Source organism: Hemiscyllium ocellatum, chromosome 1 (genome assembly GCF_020745735.1).
Source record: "Hemiscyllium ocellatum isolate sHemOce1 chromosome 1, sHemOce1.pat.X.cur, whole genome shotgun sequence".
In the NCBI taxonomy this organism is placed as follows: Eukaryota; Metazoa; Chordata; class Chondrichthyes; order Orectolobiformes; family Hemiscylliidae; genus Hemiscyllium; species Hemiscyllium ocellatum.
Genome location: NC_083401.1, coordinates 33,605,175 through 33,618,656, shown reverse-complemented (window position 1 = coordinate 33,618,656; position 13,482 = coordinate 33,605,175). Strand labels below are relative to the sequence as shown.

At 41.1% G+C, this 13,482-nt stretch overlaps 1 protein-coding gene across 2 annotated transcripts in view; it reads right to left on the bottom strand.

Annotated features, from left to right (window-relative positions):
• Nucleotides 1-13,482, bottom strand: part of maea (macrophage erythroblast attacher, E3 ubiquitin ligase) — a 146,834-nt gene that overhangs the window by 86,242 nt on the left and 47,110 nt on the right. For both annotated transcript variants that reach the window (XM_060828582.1, XM_060828591.1), the window contains exon 3: nt 5,743-5,946. In XM_060828582.1, the coding sequence (XP_060684565.1) occupies nt 5,743-5,946 (204 nt within the window). The remainder of the gene's footprint in view (nt 1-5,742; nt 5,947-13,482) is intronic.

The window sequence follows — 13,482 nt, the reverse complement described above, 5'->3', positions numbered from 1 at the left end:
GCAATGGTAGCATTCATCTTGAGGGCTAGAATATAAGGTAGTGATGTACTGTTGAGGTTGTAGAAAGCTCTGGTCAGACCACATCTGGAATATTTAGAGCTGTTTTAAGCCCTTAATCTAAGGAGGGATGTGATGACATTAGAGGGCATCCAGAAGAGTTTTTTTTACAAGAATGATCCCAGGAATTAAGGGTTTCTCATATAAGTAGTTGACGACTCTGGGTCTCTACTTGGAGTTGAGAAGATGAGAGGCTATCTGATTGAAACTGAAGAATATGGAAAGGTGTGGATAGAATGAATGTGGGCAAAGTGTTTCCACTAAAACAGATGAAGACCCAAGAGTATGGCTTCAGTGAAGGTACAGCACCTTCAGAACAGAAATGAAGGGGATTTCTTTAGCCAGAGGGTGGTCAATCTGTGGAACTCATTGTTGCAGAAGGCTGTGGATATCAAGTCAAGGTAAGATTGAGATGGACAGATTCTTGATCAGTAAGGGGATCAAAGGGAATGGGATTGGTTACATATCAACCACAAATGAATGGCAAAGTAGACACAAATGGGCCAAGCAGCCGAACTTTGTTCTTATACCTTCTGGTTTTATGATCTTAGTGCTGTTATGTTTCTCAAAGCCATTCTCCTGCCTTCTCCCTATAACCTTAGTTCCCTTACTAATCAAGAGACCCAGTTGAAATTCCACAATGGCAAATTCAAGTAACAATCTGGAATTAAGAGTCGAATTGTTCTATGTTGGTGGCAAAAACCCATCGCCATGTCTTTTTAAGCAATATGTGTCATGACGTACATTCCTGATCTATCGCCATGTGGTTGGCTCTTCACTGGCATCTGGACAATTAGTGTTGGGCAATATATGTTGATCCAGCCAGTCACATCGACATCCCTTGAGTAACCTTTTAAAAACTTGCTGTGATTAAATTGGTTCCTTTCATCGGCGGTTGACGAGAAAGATATCTGCAAGGATGGGGATTTTTTAACATTGTTGCGAACAAAGAGATGGGTGATTCAAGGAGGAGAGTCAATTCACTTATCTTCAAATCAGGAGCTTAACATTTGGGGTAAAATATTAGCAATCAAACTGAAAACCTCACCCAACGTTTGATCATTAGCACAAGCCCCATTTGCCAATTCACTTCAGCCAGCTCAGCACTGCCTACGTAATTGCTCTTCTTGCAATTTTGAAATACTAGTCTTGGACCCAATCTTCACCTTTCCAAACTGGATGTAAAATTCAAAACATATCATGGTTGCTTTTTACCAAAGAGGTGCCTTACTTCCAAGGCAATTAATTAACCTTGTTACAATAGGAATACTAACATAAGCTTCTCTTTGGTCAATTCCAAAATAAGCTGCGCTAAAAGAAAGTTCATGAAAGCCTTCGATGAACTCATCTGAGCCATAAATGCTCATCTGTTTTCAAATTTATACACACACTGAAGTTATCCATGATTATTGCTGTCCCACTGCCACAAGCTCCTAAGAGTTCTATTACACTTCATCCTGCTTTGTTGTTACTGTTAGAGGGCCACTCCCACTCGTGACTTCTGGCTATTTCTATTCCCTTCTCCATCCAAACAGATTCTACATCTAATCTTCCAAAGTTCTCTGTCAACTGCTCGATAAATGCCATTTTGATTAACTGGGCTGCTCTTCTACCTTTAGCTAACTTCATAACTTTCTTTAATGTCCCAAAAAGGACAGTCTTTGTCATGCTGCAGCCATGGATTAGATTAGATTAGATTACTTACAGTGTGGAAACAGGCCCTTCGGCCCAACAAGTCCACACCAACTCGCCGAAGCGTAACCCACCCAGACCTATTCCCCTACATTTACCCCTGCCCCTCACACTACAGGCAATTTATCACGGCCCATTCACCTGACCTGCACATCTTTGGACTGTGGGAGGAAACCGGAGCACCTGGAGGAAACCCACGCAGACACGGGGAGAATGTGCAAACTCCACACAGAATGTCGCCTGAGGCGGGAATTGAACCCCGGTCTCTGGCGCTGTGAGGCAGCAGTGCTAACCACTGTGCCACCGTGCCGCCCAGAAAGTCAGATCACATTTATTTACTTCAATGTGTAGTATTCTTATGGTCCTAGCTGAAGTCATTACTGAACAAATCAGATGCCATACTCAAATCTGGCTTGATAAAGGTTTTGGTTTAATGAGGTGACATTTCACTGAAACATATTTCAGATTTAACAATAAACAGGTCATTACCATAAGAAAACAGTTCGCATATATCACAAAACGTTATGATATTGTGAATCACAATATCATCACATTACACTCCATCATAAGACCAGAACTCCTTTCTCTGTCTCACATATGGTTTGACTTAGCTGTGGCTTCAATTCCTGGTCAAGAAGTTCTGATAACCTCTTCCCTGATTCATGATAAAACTGAGTTCAGAGAGAGATTTTCTCCGGCTCAATGTAATCACTTTAGGGTTTTAACCAAATACACTAACTTTTAAACTAAATTTCTTACAGTGGGATAACCATTTGCTTCATAGTCCTAAACTACCACACTTGGTCAGGAGAAACTATTTACGTATCCAGCTTTAGCTAAGAATTCAGCAGAACTGCCCAATTGCTGTGTTTATCAAGCTATCAAATCTTCTCAAAACTTGCCAAGCTCTGGGTGTTTTCCCCAGGCTCAGAACAACTAATTCAGGATCTTCGATCTGAAGCCCTAATACACTGCAACATTTACTTTGCCCATCGGTCTATACACTTCCTCTCTGACTGTTTGATAAAAAACATCACCATGAATATAGAAATATGTATATATTAATCATTAAACCCAGACACACACAACCTATAGGCTGCTAGTTTCAATTTGAATAGACAAACTAAATGATATTAAATTTATATATATCACATGCCCTACATCTCATCATCAATTCATTTACTTAGTTATGAATGCCTCATGCACCCAGATACAGAGTTTTCATTTGTGTCTTTTTGTAATATTCAAAATGTAATCTTGACTATTGGTGCATTCCAGGGGGATCAACCTTGCCAAACTGAAGGAGAGTGAATTGTGAGCGAATACAGTAGACAAGATTAAATGTACAAGAAAAATGCTGTTTCACTTGGAAGATATGTTGGGGCTCAAGACAGTGAAATAAAGGAGTGTGATTAATTCCTCACGTTCTTTGTGCAGAAACTCTTTCCTAGTTACCAACAAAACTGGAAATCTGAAAGAAAACCCGAAGTGCTGAAGACTGCTTTGTGGAACATTTCTACTGTGTCTGCAACAGTGACACTCAGCTTCCAGTCGTATATTTTAATAAACCACTTTGCTGCTAGGTTCACATTCTTGTCTTGGGCCTGTTCCAACAAAGCTCAAAAAAGAGGTGGAAGAACACATTTTTAACTTAGGCACTTCTCAATTTCAACTTCTTATTCAAATCCACATCTTCAGAACACAATGTCTGACACATTCCCTGCCACCTTCTCCCCCTATGACAACCTACGTCTTCAATTTGCTGTCAGCACAATAGATCCATTTTCCCTTTTTACACCTATCATTTACTGCTATTTTACATTTTTATCATTGTTTATCACCATTAACACTCTCTAGTTCTTTTGTTCTGGGCATACTCACATTCTGTTCACTAGATCCCCCCACCAAAATCCCAACCGTCTAAATACCATAATTTTCCAACTCCTTTGAGTTATGTACAGTCATAGAAGTCTTCAAACATTAACTCTGCTTCTCTCCAGATACTAGCAGATCAGATGCATTTCTCTTGCATTTCCTGCCTTCTTGCTCTTTCCTAGCTCTACGTCATTAGTACCTTCCTGGACCACACAAAGAAGTGCAGGTTCCTTTCCAGGCTTGAGCAGACCTCCCGAATGCTGCACCAGCCAGGCAACACCACTGCCTTAACTGTTGCTCTTTACTGCAAAGGGACGGTGTCACATCCTTCCAGTACGCTATCCCCTTCAACTACTGCTTCGTTCTTGATTTGCTTCTATAACCATCATGTCACCATCACTCTGCAACTGTATCTGAACCAGGCGAGAGAACCTTAAATCTAATGAACAGAGCCAGATATTCCTGTCCTCACAGTCCCTGTTCTGCCTCACACTCAGTCCCTGATCAAATCAGAAGATCTTCTCCCAAGTCCTGTGACTGTGTTCTGGTACAAAGAATCTAGGTTGCACAGAGATTACAGCCCAACCTTCAATTCCAAGACTCTGAGTCGAAGATCTTTCAGCCACAAAATGTTTCCAACAGGTATGCCTGCCCTGAAGCAGGGATATCTTACAGCCATAGCATTGCCAACTCTAATGCAACGATGCTGTGACTTGAAGAGGTTACTTATCTTGTTTTTTTAATATAGGGTGTAAGGCAGAGGTTTTGAACCGTCTCTAAGAGATTAAACAACTTCAAAGTCCTTGAGTTGATGCGGTTTCCTCTGGATTGAAGAAGGCTATGTTAGAATGTGTGTCTGAATTTGCTTTTTTGCCAAGGTGTGTGTTTATGGGATGTTACAATACCACAACAGTTAATTGAATAATAGGTGCAGTATCTATTACTAATTAAGTTTTCCCATTAGCTGTTTTAAATTCTGGTTGTCCATAACACTAGTCAGTTCAATTAATTGTTAAAATTACATTATTCACTTATGTATATTCATTTATCTTCGCCACCAATTTGGGATTCTATTATAAATCTTGAGAATTGAACAGACGTGAACTACTTAAGGAAATTCACCAAATAACTCATTTCAGTGTCTTGCAAAGCCACACAGACCACTAAAACATCACATAGTGAGGGGCGAGCTGACAGAACTTAGACATTCATAAAACCATGAAGGGCACAGATAAGTTGGATCAAATGTTCTGTATTCATGCTGTATATGTCTATGACTTAACTGCATAAAATCATTAGAGGCATGGATTGCGTGCATAGTCAGAGTGGAAATGTCAAATACTAGGGGGTAAGAGAGGGGGCAAGTTTAAAGGAGATGTTGTATACAGAGCATGCTAAGTGGCTAGTGTTGAAAGAGAAAGTGGTAAAAGCAACATTTAAGAAGCATTTAGACAAACACTTGATTAGACAGCGAATAGAAGGATATGGACATGCACAAGCAGATGGGATTAGTTTAGAATGACATCACAGTTGGCGCAGACATGGTGGACCAAAAGGCCTGTTCCTCTGCTCTACTGCTTTGTACCCTATTTACAGGGGGATAAAAAAAACACTCCTTTGCCCAATCTCACTGAAAATCTGCATTCACCAAATTGTCAGGTTTGCACTCCATTTCCCCCAATGCAATCATCGCTCTGGACGGCCTAAAGCACACCAAGTCTCAATCACCTGTGATCTCTGCCTCAAGAATCGCATTCTCTTACATCAATTCTCTCTCAAGCTGCACTGACATGGATAATGCTCTATGCTTCAGTGAAGACACATACAAAATTATTCTTTCATTATTCCAGACAATTTGTCTACATCAACAAGAGAAGCTCTTTCAACATCTTCAATCATCCCCTGACCTAGATTAAAGTTTTTGGATCAAGACACATAAGTTATTAATATTCATTTATATTGCAAGCTTTTAGGTTTATTTACAGTTCAAAATAAGCTAAACTCTTAGTCAACAGAATACACGAATATGCAATTATACCACAAACAAGGACAATGTCCACTCTGATTTTAACATAATAACGTTTACAGTTTCACTGTGATATTTCAAACTCCACTCACCTCAATTCCACTCTGTTTGGTCAATTTAACAGCAGTGTTGTAATAGCCACATCGAAGCAAGTGTTCCACCATCATACGGTCCATGCGCTTTTTCTTCCACATATTAACTGCTGCTGCTTGGTCACTGCTGTGCTCTTTCAAGTGTTCAATTCTCCGTTTGCAAAGTTTTGCACTCTCATCTTCAGCTTGGATTGATTCAACTGCCTACATGAGATAGAAAATACAATCAGTAAATACAATCTTAAGTACAAACTGCATATTTATTAAGCAGCTTATGGTAAAATGAAATCACAATTGTTATAGCATATCATAAATGCAGTGGTTGTCCAAAGCAGCATTGTAACTTAGTATTGTTCTCCTAACTTTTCCTATACTCATGCACAAAATTTTAATCCAAATAATCATCCAACATTCTCTTAGACGCCTCAATTTAATCTGCTCCACACACGTTCAGACAAAGAATTTCAGACCAAAACTACACACCGTGCCAGTGTTTCTTTTCCTTACATCATATTTGCTTACTTTGCAAGTCTCTTGAAATCTACATCCTCTCATTCCTGATCGTCTGATCAGCTGGAACAGTTTTTACCTATCTACTAAAAAGGAAGTGGTGGCTATGTCATAGGATTAGTAGTGCAGTTATATTTGAATTCATTTGAAAACTAAAGGTTGCTGTAAAAACCTACCTGGTTCTCACATCCTGCAGTGAAGAAAATCTGGCATCCCTTGCTGGTCTGCCCCAGACCCACAGTAATGCAGTAAACACTTAACTGCCCTTTGGGATGGACAAGGAACATTGATCCAGCCAACCATGCCCATCACTCATGAATAAATCTTTTTCAAGACAATCCAGCTCTTTCATAATTTTGAAAATATCCAGAGCGCCTTCTAGCTTTGTTCTCCCCTCTGAGTGAAGACCCAAAATCATTAATACAACCTCAAAGTGATGTTTTCCATCACTGAAACGATCTTGATTAACCTCTTCTGTGCACTCTCCCATGCATCCAACCTTCTCAAAGTGGCATCCAAATAGTTGCAGCTGAGATCTAACAAGTACCTTTTCCAAGGTCAGCATGCTGTGCTTGCTCTTGGCACGATTAAAACTCAGAACACTGCATACTTTGTTGACCGCTTCCTCTGCCTGTCCTGTTCAATCATATTATGGCTGCGACAACCGAGCAATGTTTTCACTACAAGATCTTGAATTATAATCCTCTCTCATTGCATGATGCCAGGTTTCACATGACCGGATTTCTGGAGTTGATCCGAACATGCTCGTCAAAGGAACTCTTGAAAACATTCCATCAACTCACATGGGCTACATTTTTCCAAATGACCTTTGTTAGTCAAAAAGTGGATTAATATCTCCCATGATTGCCATTGTGCCTTTCTGACAACTATTATTTCTTCTTTTTTAACCCTGCCCAACTGTGTGGTTCTTGTTCGGGACCCAGCACAGCACTTGCTTAAGTGATTTCTTGCTAATTTAATTTACACACAACATGTTTCCATATCTTGATTCCTTGAGCTCTATTGACCTAATGCCATTAGCAACCAAAGGGGCTACCTCTCTATATTACCCTCACAATTCTACATATATTAAGTCCGTCCAGCATTTATTAATAACATAAGACCGTGCATGGCATGGTGGCACTATGGTTAGCACTACTGTCTCAGTGCCAGGGACCAGAGTACAATTCAACTCTTGGGTGACTTGCATGTTCCCCAGATGTCTGCATGGGTTTCCTCCCACAGTCCAAAGATGTGAAGGTTGCACCGATTCACCATGTGAAATTCAGGGTGACAAGGACAGAGTATGGGCATAGGTCTGCGTCAAATGCTCTTTTGAAGGTCAGTGATGACTCAATTGCCTGTTTCCACACTTAGGGTTTCTATGATTCTATGAACTTGGAACAGGAGCAGGCAATTCAGCCAATCAAGCCTGCTTCGCCATTCAAACAATCAATGCTGATCTCATCTCGGCCTCAACTGCATTTTTATACCCACACTCCACAACCCTTTTAGCCCATGACTTAAGATAAATCTCTCTCAATTTTACTTAATGTCCTGGCATCCACCCATAGTAGCGAATTCTACAGATTCACGACCTGAGAGAAGTAATTTCTTCTAGAGTCAAGTGGTTTTTGTCATTTCGACCATATACAACAACTGATACAGTAAAAAAAAAGACAGCTTTCTAACAGTACCGAGGGTGCTACACTGACAGCATAAACCACACAATCATACTCAGCCTAAAATGGATAAAATAGCATGCTCCATGTGTTGCAGTTGGACATGCTGTTCTGATCCAGACTGACTAAGATTTTTCAGTCAGGAAGTCCAGGATCAAGTTACACAGAAATTTTAGGCCCAGCAGGCTCAGCTTTCCAATCAGGTGCTGAGGAATGGTGGTGTTAAATGTAGAACTGAAGTCTATAAACAGTAATCTGACGTAGGTGTTCTTCTCCAGGTGGGTGAAGGCCAGATGGAGGATGGTGGAAATGACATCATCTGTTGAGCAGTTGGGTTGATACGCGAACTGTAGGGTGTCCAGTGAGAAGGGCAGCAGGGGTCTTCATATGTCTCATCACAAAGCTCTTGAAGCACTTCGCTATGATCGGTGTAAGCGTAACAACGCGATAGACATTGATTCAGGATGCTTAAGACTCCTGGGGCAGCATGGCAACTCAATGGTTAGCACTGCTGCCTCATAGCACCAGGGCCCTAGGTTAGATTCCAGCCTTGGGCAACTTCTCCCTGTGTCTGCGTGGGTTTCCTCCGGGTGGTCCAGTTTCCTCCCACAAGCCAAAGATGTGCAGGTGAGGTGAATTGGCCATGCTAAGTTGTCAATAGTGTTAGTTGCATTAATCAGAGGGAAATGGGTCTGGGTGGGTTACTCTTCAGAGGGTCGGTGTGGACTTGCTGGGCTGAAGGGCCTGTTTCCACGCTGTATGGAATGGGCAGCACAGTGGTTAGCACGGCTGCCTCACAGCGGCAGAGATCCAGGTTCAATTCCCGAATGACTGTGTGGAGTTTGCACAATCTCCCAGTGTCTGCGTGGGTTTCCTCCGGGTGCTTCGGTTTCCTCCCACAGTCACAAATATGTGCAGGTTAGGTGAATTGGCCACGCTAAAATTGCCTGTAGTGTTAAGTGAAAGGGTAAACGTAGGGGAATGGGTCTGGGTGGGTGTGCATCGGCAGGTCGGTATGGACTTGTTGGGGCGAAGGGCCTGTTTCCACACTAAGTAATCTAATCTAATCTAATCCAATCCAAACCAATCCTTTGGCACAGGGACAATCGTATCAGCCTTGAAGATGTTGGAACTATGGCGCAGCTCAGTGAGATCTAGAAGATATCCATGCAAACATCTGCCAGTACATCAGAGCATCCTCTTGATACACTGCCAGGGATGAATTCTGGTCCAGCAGCTGTACATTGGTCAACTCTGCTTAGGATTTTCCTCACATCGGCCATAAGACACAGCAGCTGGTCTCTGAGAGGGGGTGTGGACTTCTTCATTGACATGCCATTTTGTGTTTCAAACAGTGCATATAAGTTGTTCAACTCATCGGGGAGGGAGGCATCACCAGCACAAGCAGACTATGCTGTTCGGTGTATGGTCATGGCCTGAATGCCCTTCCACATGCTCCATATATCACCACTGTCCTGAAAGTGGCTGTGTTTTCTGTGCGTATGCACGTTTTGGCTTTGATGGCCTGGCTCAGGTTGGCTCTCGCTGTTGTTAGGGCCGCCTTTCATCTCAGTTTTACATCTGCCACTTTATTCTGAAACTATGACTTCTCATTCTAGATTGCCCCACAAGAAGTAATATCCTGCTTTGTCAATCCCCTTTAACATCTTGCATACCTCAATTAGATCTCATCTTTCTTTTGAAATTCTAGTGAGTATTGGGCTAACCTGTTTAATCTTCGTAAGACAAGGCCAATATCTTTGGAATTGATCTAAGAAACATGCTCTGAACTATCTCCAATATAGCGAAATCCTTCGTTGAGTAATGGGACAAAAACTGAACACCATAATCATAACATCAAATGTAACAATCTTATATATGAACTATGAATGCACACCTGTACGGTTGAGCAAAGAGCTTAATTAATAACCTGTAACATAAACATTACTTTTGTCTTATATTGACAAAACTATTTGGAAATTAATAGCAATTATTAGTGTATAGAGCACAGTTCATTGCCAGCAGAAACATGAAAATACAATTTCAACTCAACAACAAAATAGTTGACAGCTATTCATTGATTGGTCAAGGCCAAGAAATGAAACGGAGTCATCCTAACTGGTTTAAAATTTAATCAGAAGGCTTGGCAGATCGCGGTGGATCATTAGCCAGTGAGTTTTCCAACACAACGCTTTTTTTTTAAAAGATATTTTTATTAGAAATTTAATATTTTGACAGATTTACAAAAATAAACAGAACTTTCAAGCACAAACATTAATATAAAAATAGATCTTAAATATATAATCATCAAAATTCAAAGGAATGATACTAAAGAAGAAAGAAAAACAATGAAACTCAGTTAACTACTAATCTAATCCACAATTATCCAGAGTGTATAGTTGAGTCACTTACATCCTTCAAACAAGAGAAAATGTTCTCTAATACACTCATAACAGTATAATAAAAAGGAAACTATTTCCAAACAATAAGAACAAAAAAAAAAAACATGTTTGAATGGAGATCCTCCCCCTTGTTCTCAGGGGGCTTTACTTCCTTTCTAAAGGTCCACCATATCCTCTCCCAAACAGTGTCCCACCCTTGACCCGGGTGCTCCTTAATAGGATTTAGATATAATACCGAGCTAGAATTGACAGTGAGCGCCCCACCCCCACCCCTCCCCACCCATACCTGAGTATATCTGATAGCATCAATGCCACGTACAAACACACATAACTATAAAATTACAACTCCAACAAATTACAATTAAGTATAATAACATAAAATAGCAAGAGAAGACAACCCTGCTCCCAGAAGCAAAAGTAAAGTAAAGTATCCATTTCTCCCCACGGAGTGTGGAAGAGGCAAGCCAACATAAATTGTCTCTTACGATTTATTTAAACGAGTCTAAAAGTTCCTTAGCCTCTTCTGGTGATCTAAAATTATACTCGGATCCTTCGTGGGTAAAGCATAACGTCGCTGGGTAGCGTAAGGTGTATTGAATATTTAAGTTCCTTAGACATTTCTTCACCTCATCAAACGCCTTCCTCCTTCGTGCCAAAGCTGGGGAGAAGTCCTGAAATAACATAATCTTGGATCCTTCATGAATCATAGCTTTAGGATCCTTTCCAAGATTTCTGGAGGCATCCAGGAGTATCTGCCTCTCCCTATAACTCTGCAGCCGGAACAGGACCGGGCGTGGGCGCTGGTTTGGGCCAGATCCGCGTACTGCGACCCGGTAGGCCCACTCCACCCTTACCCGGTCAGTTTCAGCCCCCAGGTTTAAAAGCTGGGGCAACCATCGCTCCAGAAATACTGCTAACTGTCCCTTCTCTTCTTGTTCAGGGAGGCCCAGAAGACGGATATTCTTTCTCCGATTTCTATTATCCAGGTCATCCATGTAGATTTCAAAGGCCCGGACTCTCTGCTCCAGAGCTCGCACCTGTTCTGCAGCTGTTTGTGCTGCAGCCTCGGAGGTCGTGGCCTTTAGCTCCGCCCCCTTCACTCGGCCCTGCAATTCCTCGAGAGCCTGGCTGTACTTTTGTAACTTTTCTTCGAATGCATTCCATCTCTGTCTGGATTCTGCGATGAAATTGACGAGTGTCGATTCCAGCCTGGCAATCATCTCTTCAAGGCCTGTTTTTACATCAGCTGCAGCCTGAGGAGGAGAGGAGGGTGGGGGAGGGGTCTTTGTTTTCTGAGAGCTGCGGGATCCCTTTGGTTTACTCATTATCCACTTAATATTAAACTGCTTAAATATAATAGTAAACAGCTAATTAAGGTTAGAAACTTTTTTTGGGTGGTTTGGTAAGTGTGGTGGGGGTGAGTAACTCACTTTACCCAGGTTTTGGGAAGAGCACTGTAAACTCAGACTTGCTGAGTCGCCGCCATCTTGGATCTCCCAACACAACGCTTTTATCAGAATCCATTTGCAAACAAATCAGCAAAGTCGGATTTCTCCTCACAATGGTATTCTATGAATTGTCTGGATTAAAACAGAACAAAAAGCTCCAACAAAATAGATCATTTTCCAGCAAAGGCCAATAATTGTTAACTCTCAAAAGGAAAAAAAAGTCAAGATGGCTTTCAGTCAAGAATCAACATGTACACATGCTTTCTTAACCTGTTCAAACATTATTATGACACAATTCTGGAGCAGGTGAGGCTTGAACCTAAGCATTTTGGTCCAGGGGTAGGATCACTACCACTATGCAACAAGCAGCTACCCCCACCCCCCCCCCGACCACCCATTGGTTGGAAAGCAGCAGGTTTGGTCAGTGTTAGGATTGAACCCATCACCTTGGCATTCTTAACACTGTGTTCTTACCATCTAAGATGATCGGTCTTCCAAGCATGAATAGGTGTTTGTCACTAAACACGTGCAGCTGTTGCTGGAATCTTGAAATGCAGTTTGATCAAGAGAGGTTGAGAAACAATGTTAAGAGACATTGAGAATAGCTCCTTCAGTACATTTTGAGGAGAATCGCTCCATCATATTTTCAGGTCTCTCACTAAACTCTCAAAGACATGTTTTCCAAAACAGCAGAATAGCTTATCTTGTTGTCCCGTTTCCCCATTCAGTCCAAGCAAAACACTAAGAGACATAGTAGTTTTACCTTCCTTTATTCTAGGCCCTGAAAGGAGAGAGAAAGATCACCCATGTACACAGGTAATACGGGTTCCCAGTCTTCTCTGGAATAGCAGTTTCTCAATGAGCTAAGTAGTCATTTTACAGGGAGGAGCATCCAGATAAGGCAACATAAATATTAATTGTGTAACCGTTACAATCAATGAGTATCAATAGCAGAGACCAAGCCCTTTACTGTTACACAATGAATGTTCTTAATCTTGTTAACTGGATTTATAAAATGGATACTTTTCAACTTGGTAGCTCACCTTGCATATTGAGTACCTCCAATATTGTTAAGTGGCTCTACATAATGACTGCTTTTCCACGCTGTTAAAACTTGCAGGCAAGGGTAATAGGTTATCTGAGTCCTGCTCAGCTGAACCACTTGTTTCACCAAACTCAGGACTTAACTCTTTCCCTGCCTGTTTATACCCTATACACATGATCACTCTCACAGCAGGCTCCATCAAACTGTGCTCCTCACAGTACTCAAAACAATGCCATAAACCTCACTCAGGTTATTTCTAGTCAATCCAGCAGCTTCACAGTCTTAGCTGTGTAGTTAGCTGAAAAGTTGGGAATACAAGAATTGTCTTTAAAAATGTACTAAGTCTTTTACGAAACCACTAAATAATGGCTCAAGTATCCAAATTCACCACTGACCATCAATATTAACCCTCCAACTATTAATAGAGTCTCTTCCTAACACAATAATACCATTGTCTCCTTGACTGTTTAACTTGCACACTGCCTTTTTCAGTATAAACATTCTTCACAGCCCAATATGTTCAATGATCAAATGAGCTCTAAAGGTACACTAAATCATAATTTCAGATTGAAATAGTTTCTTCAACTAAACGTTTACTTTGTATTGAACAAACATTTCCACTTGATTAATACTGATCAATAAGAGTGACAATG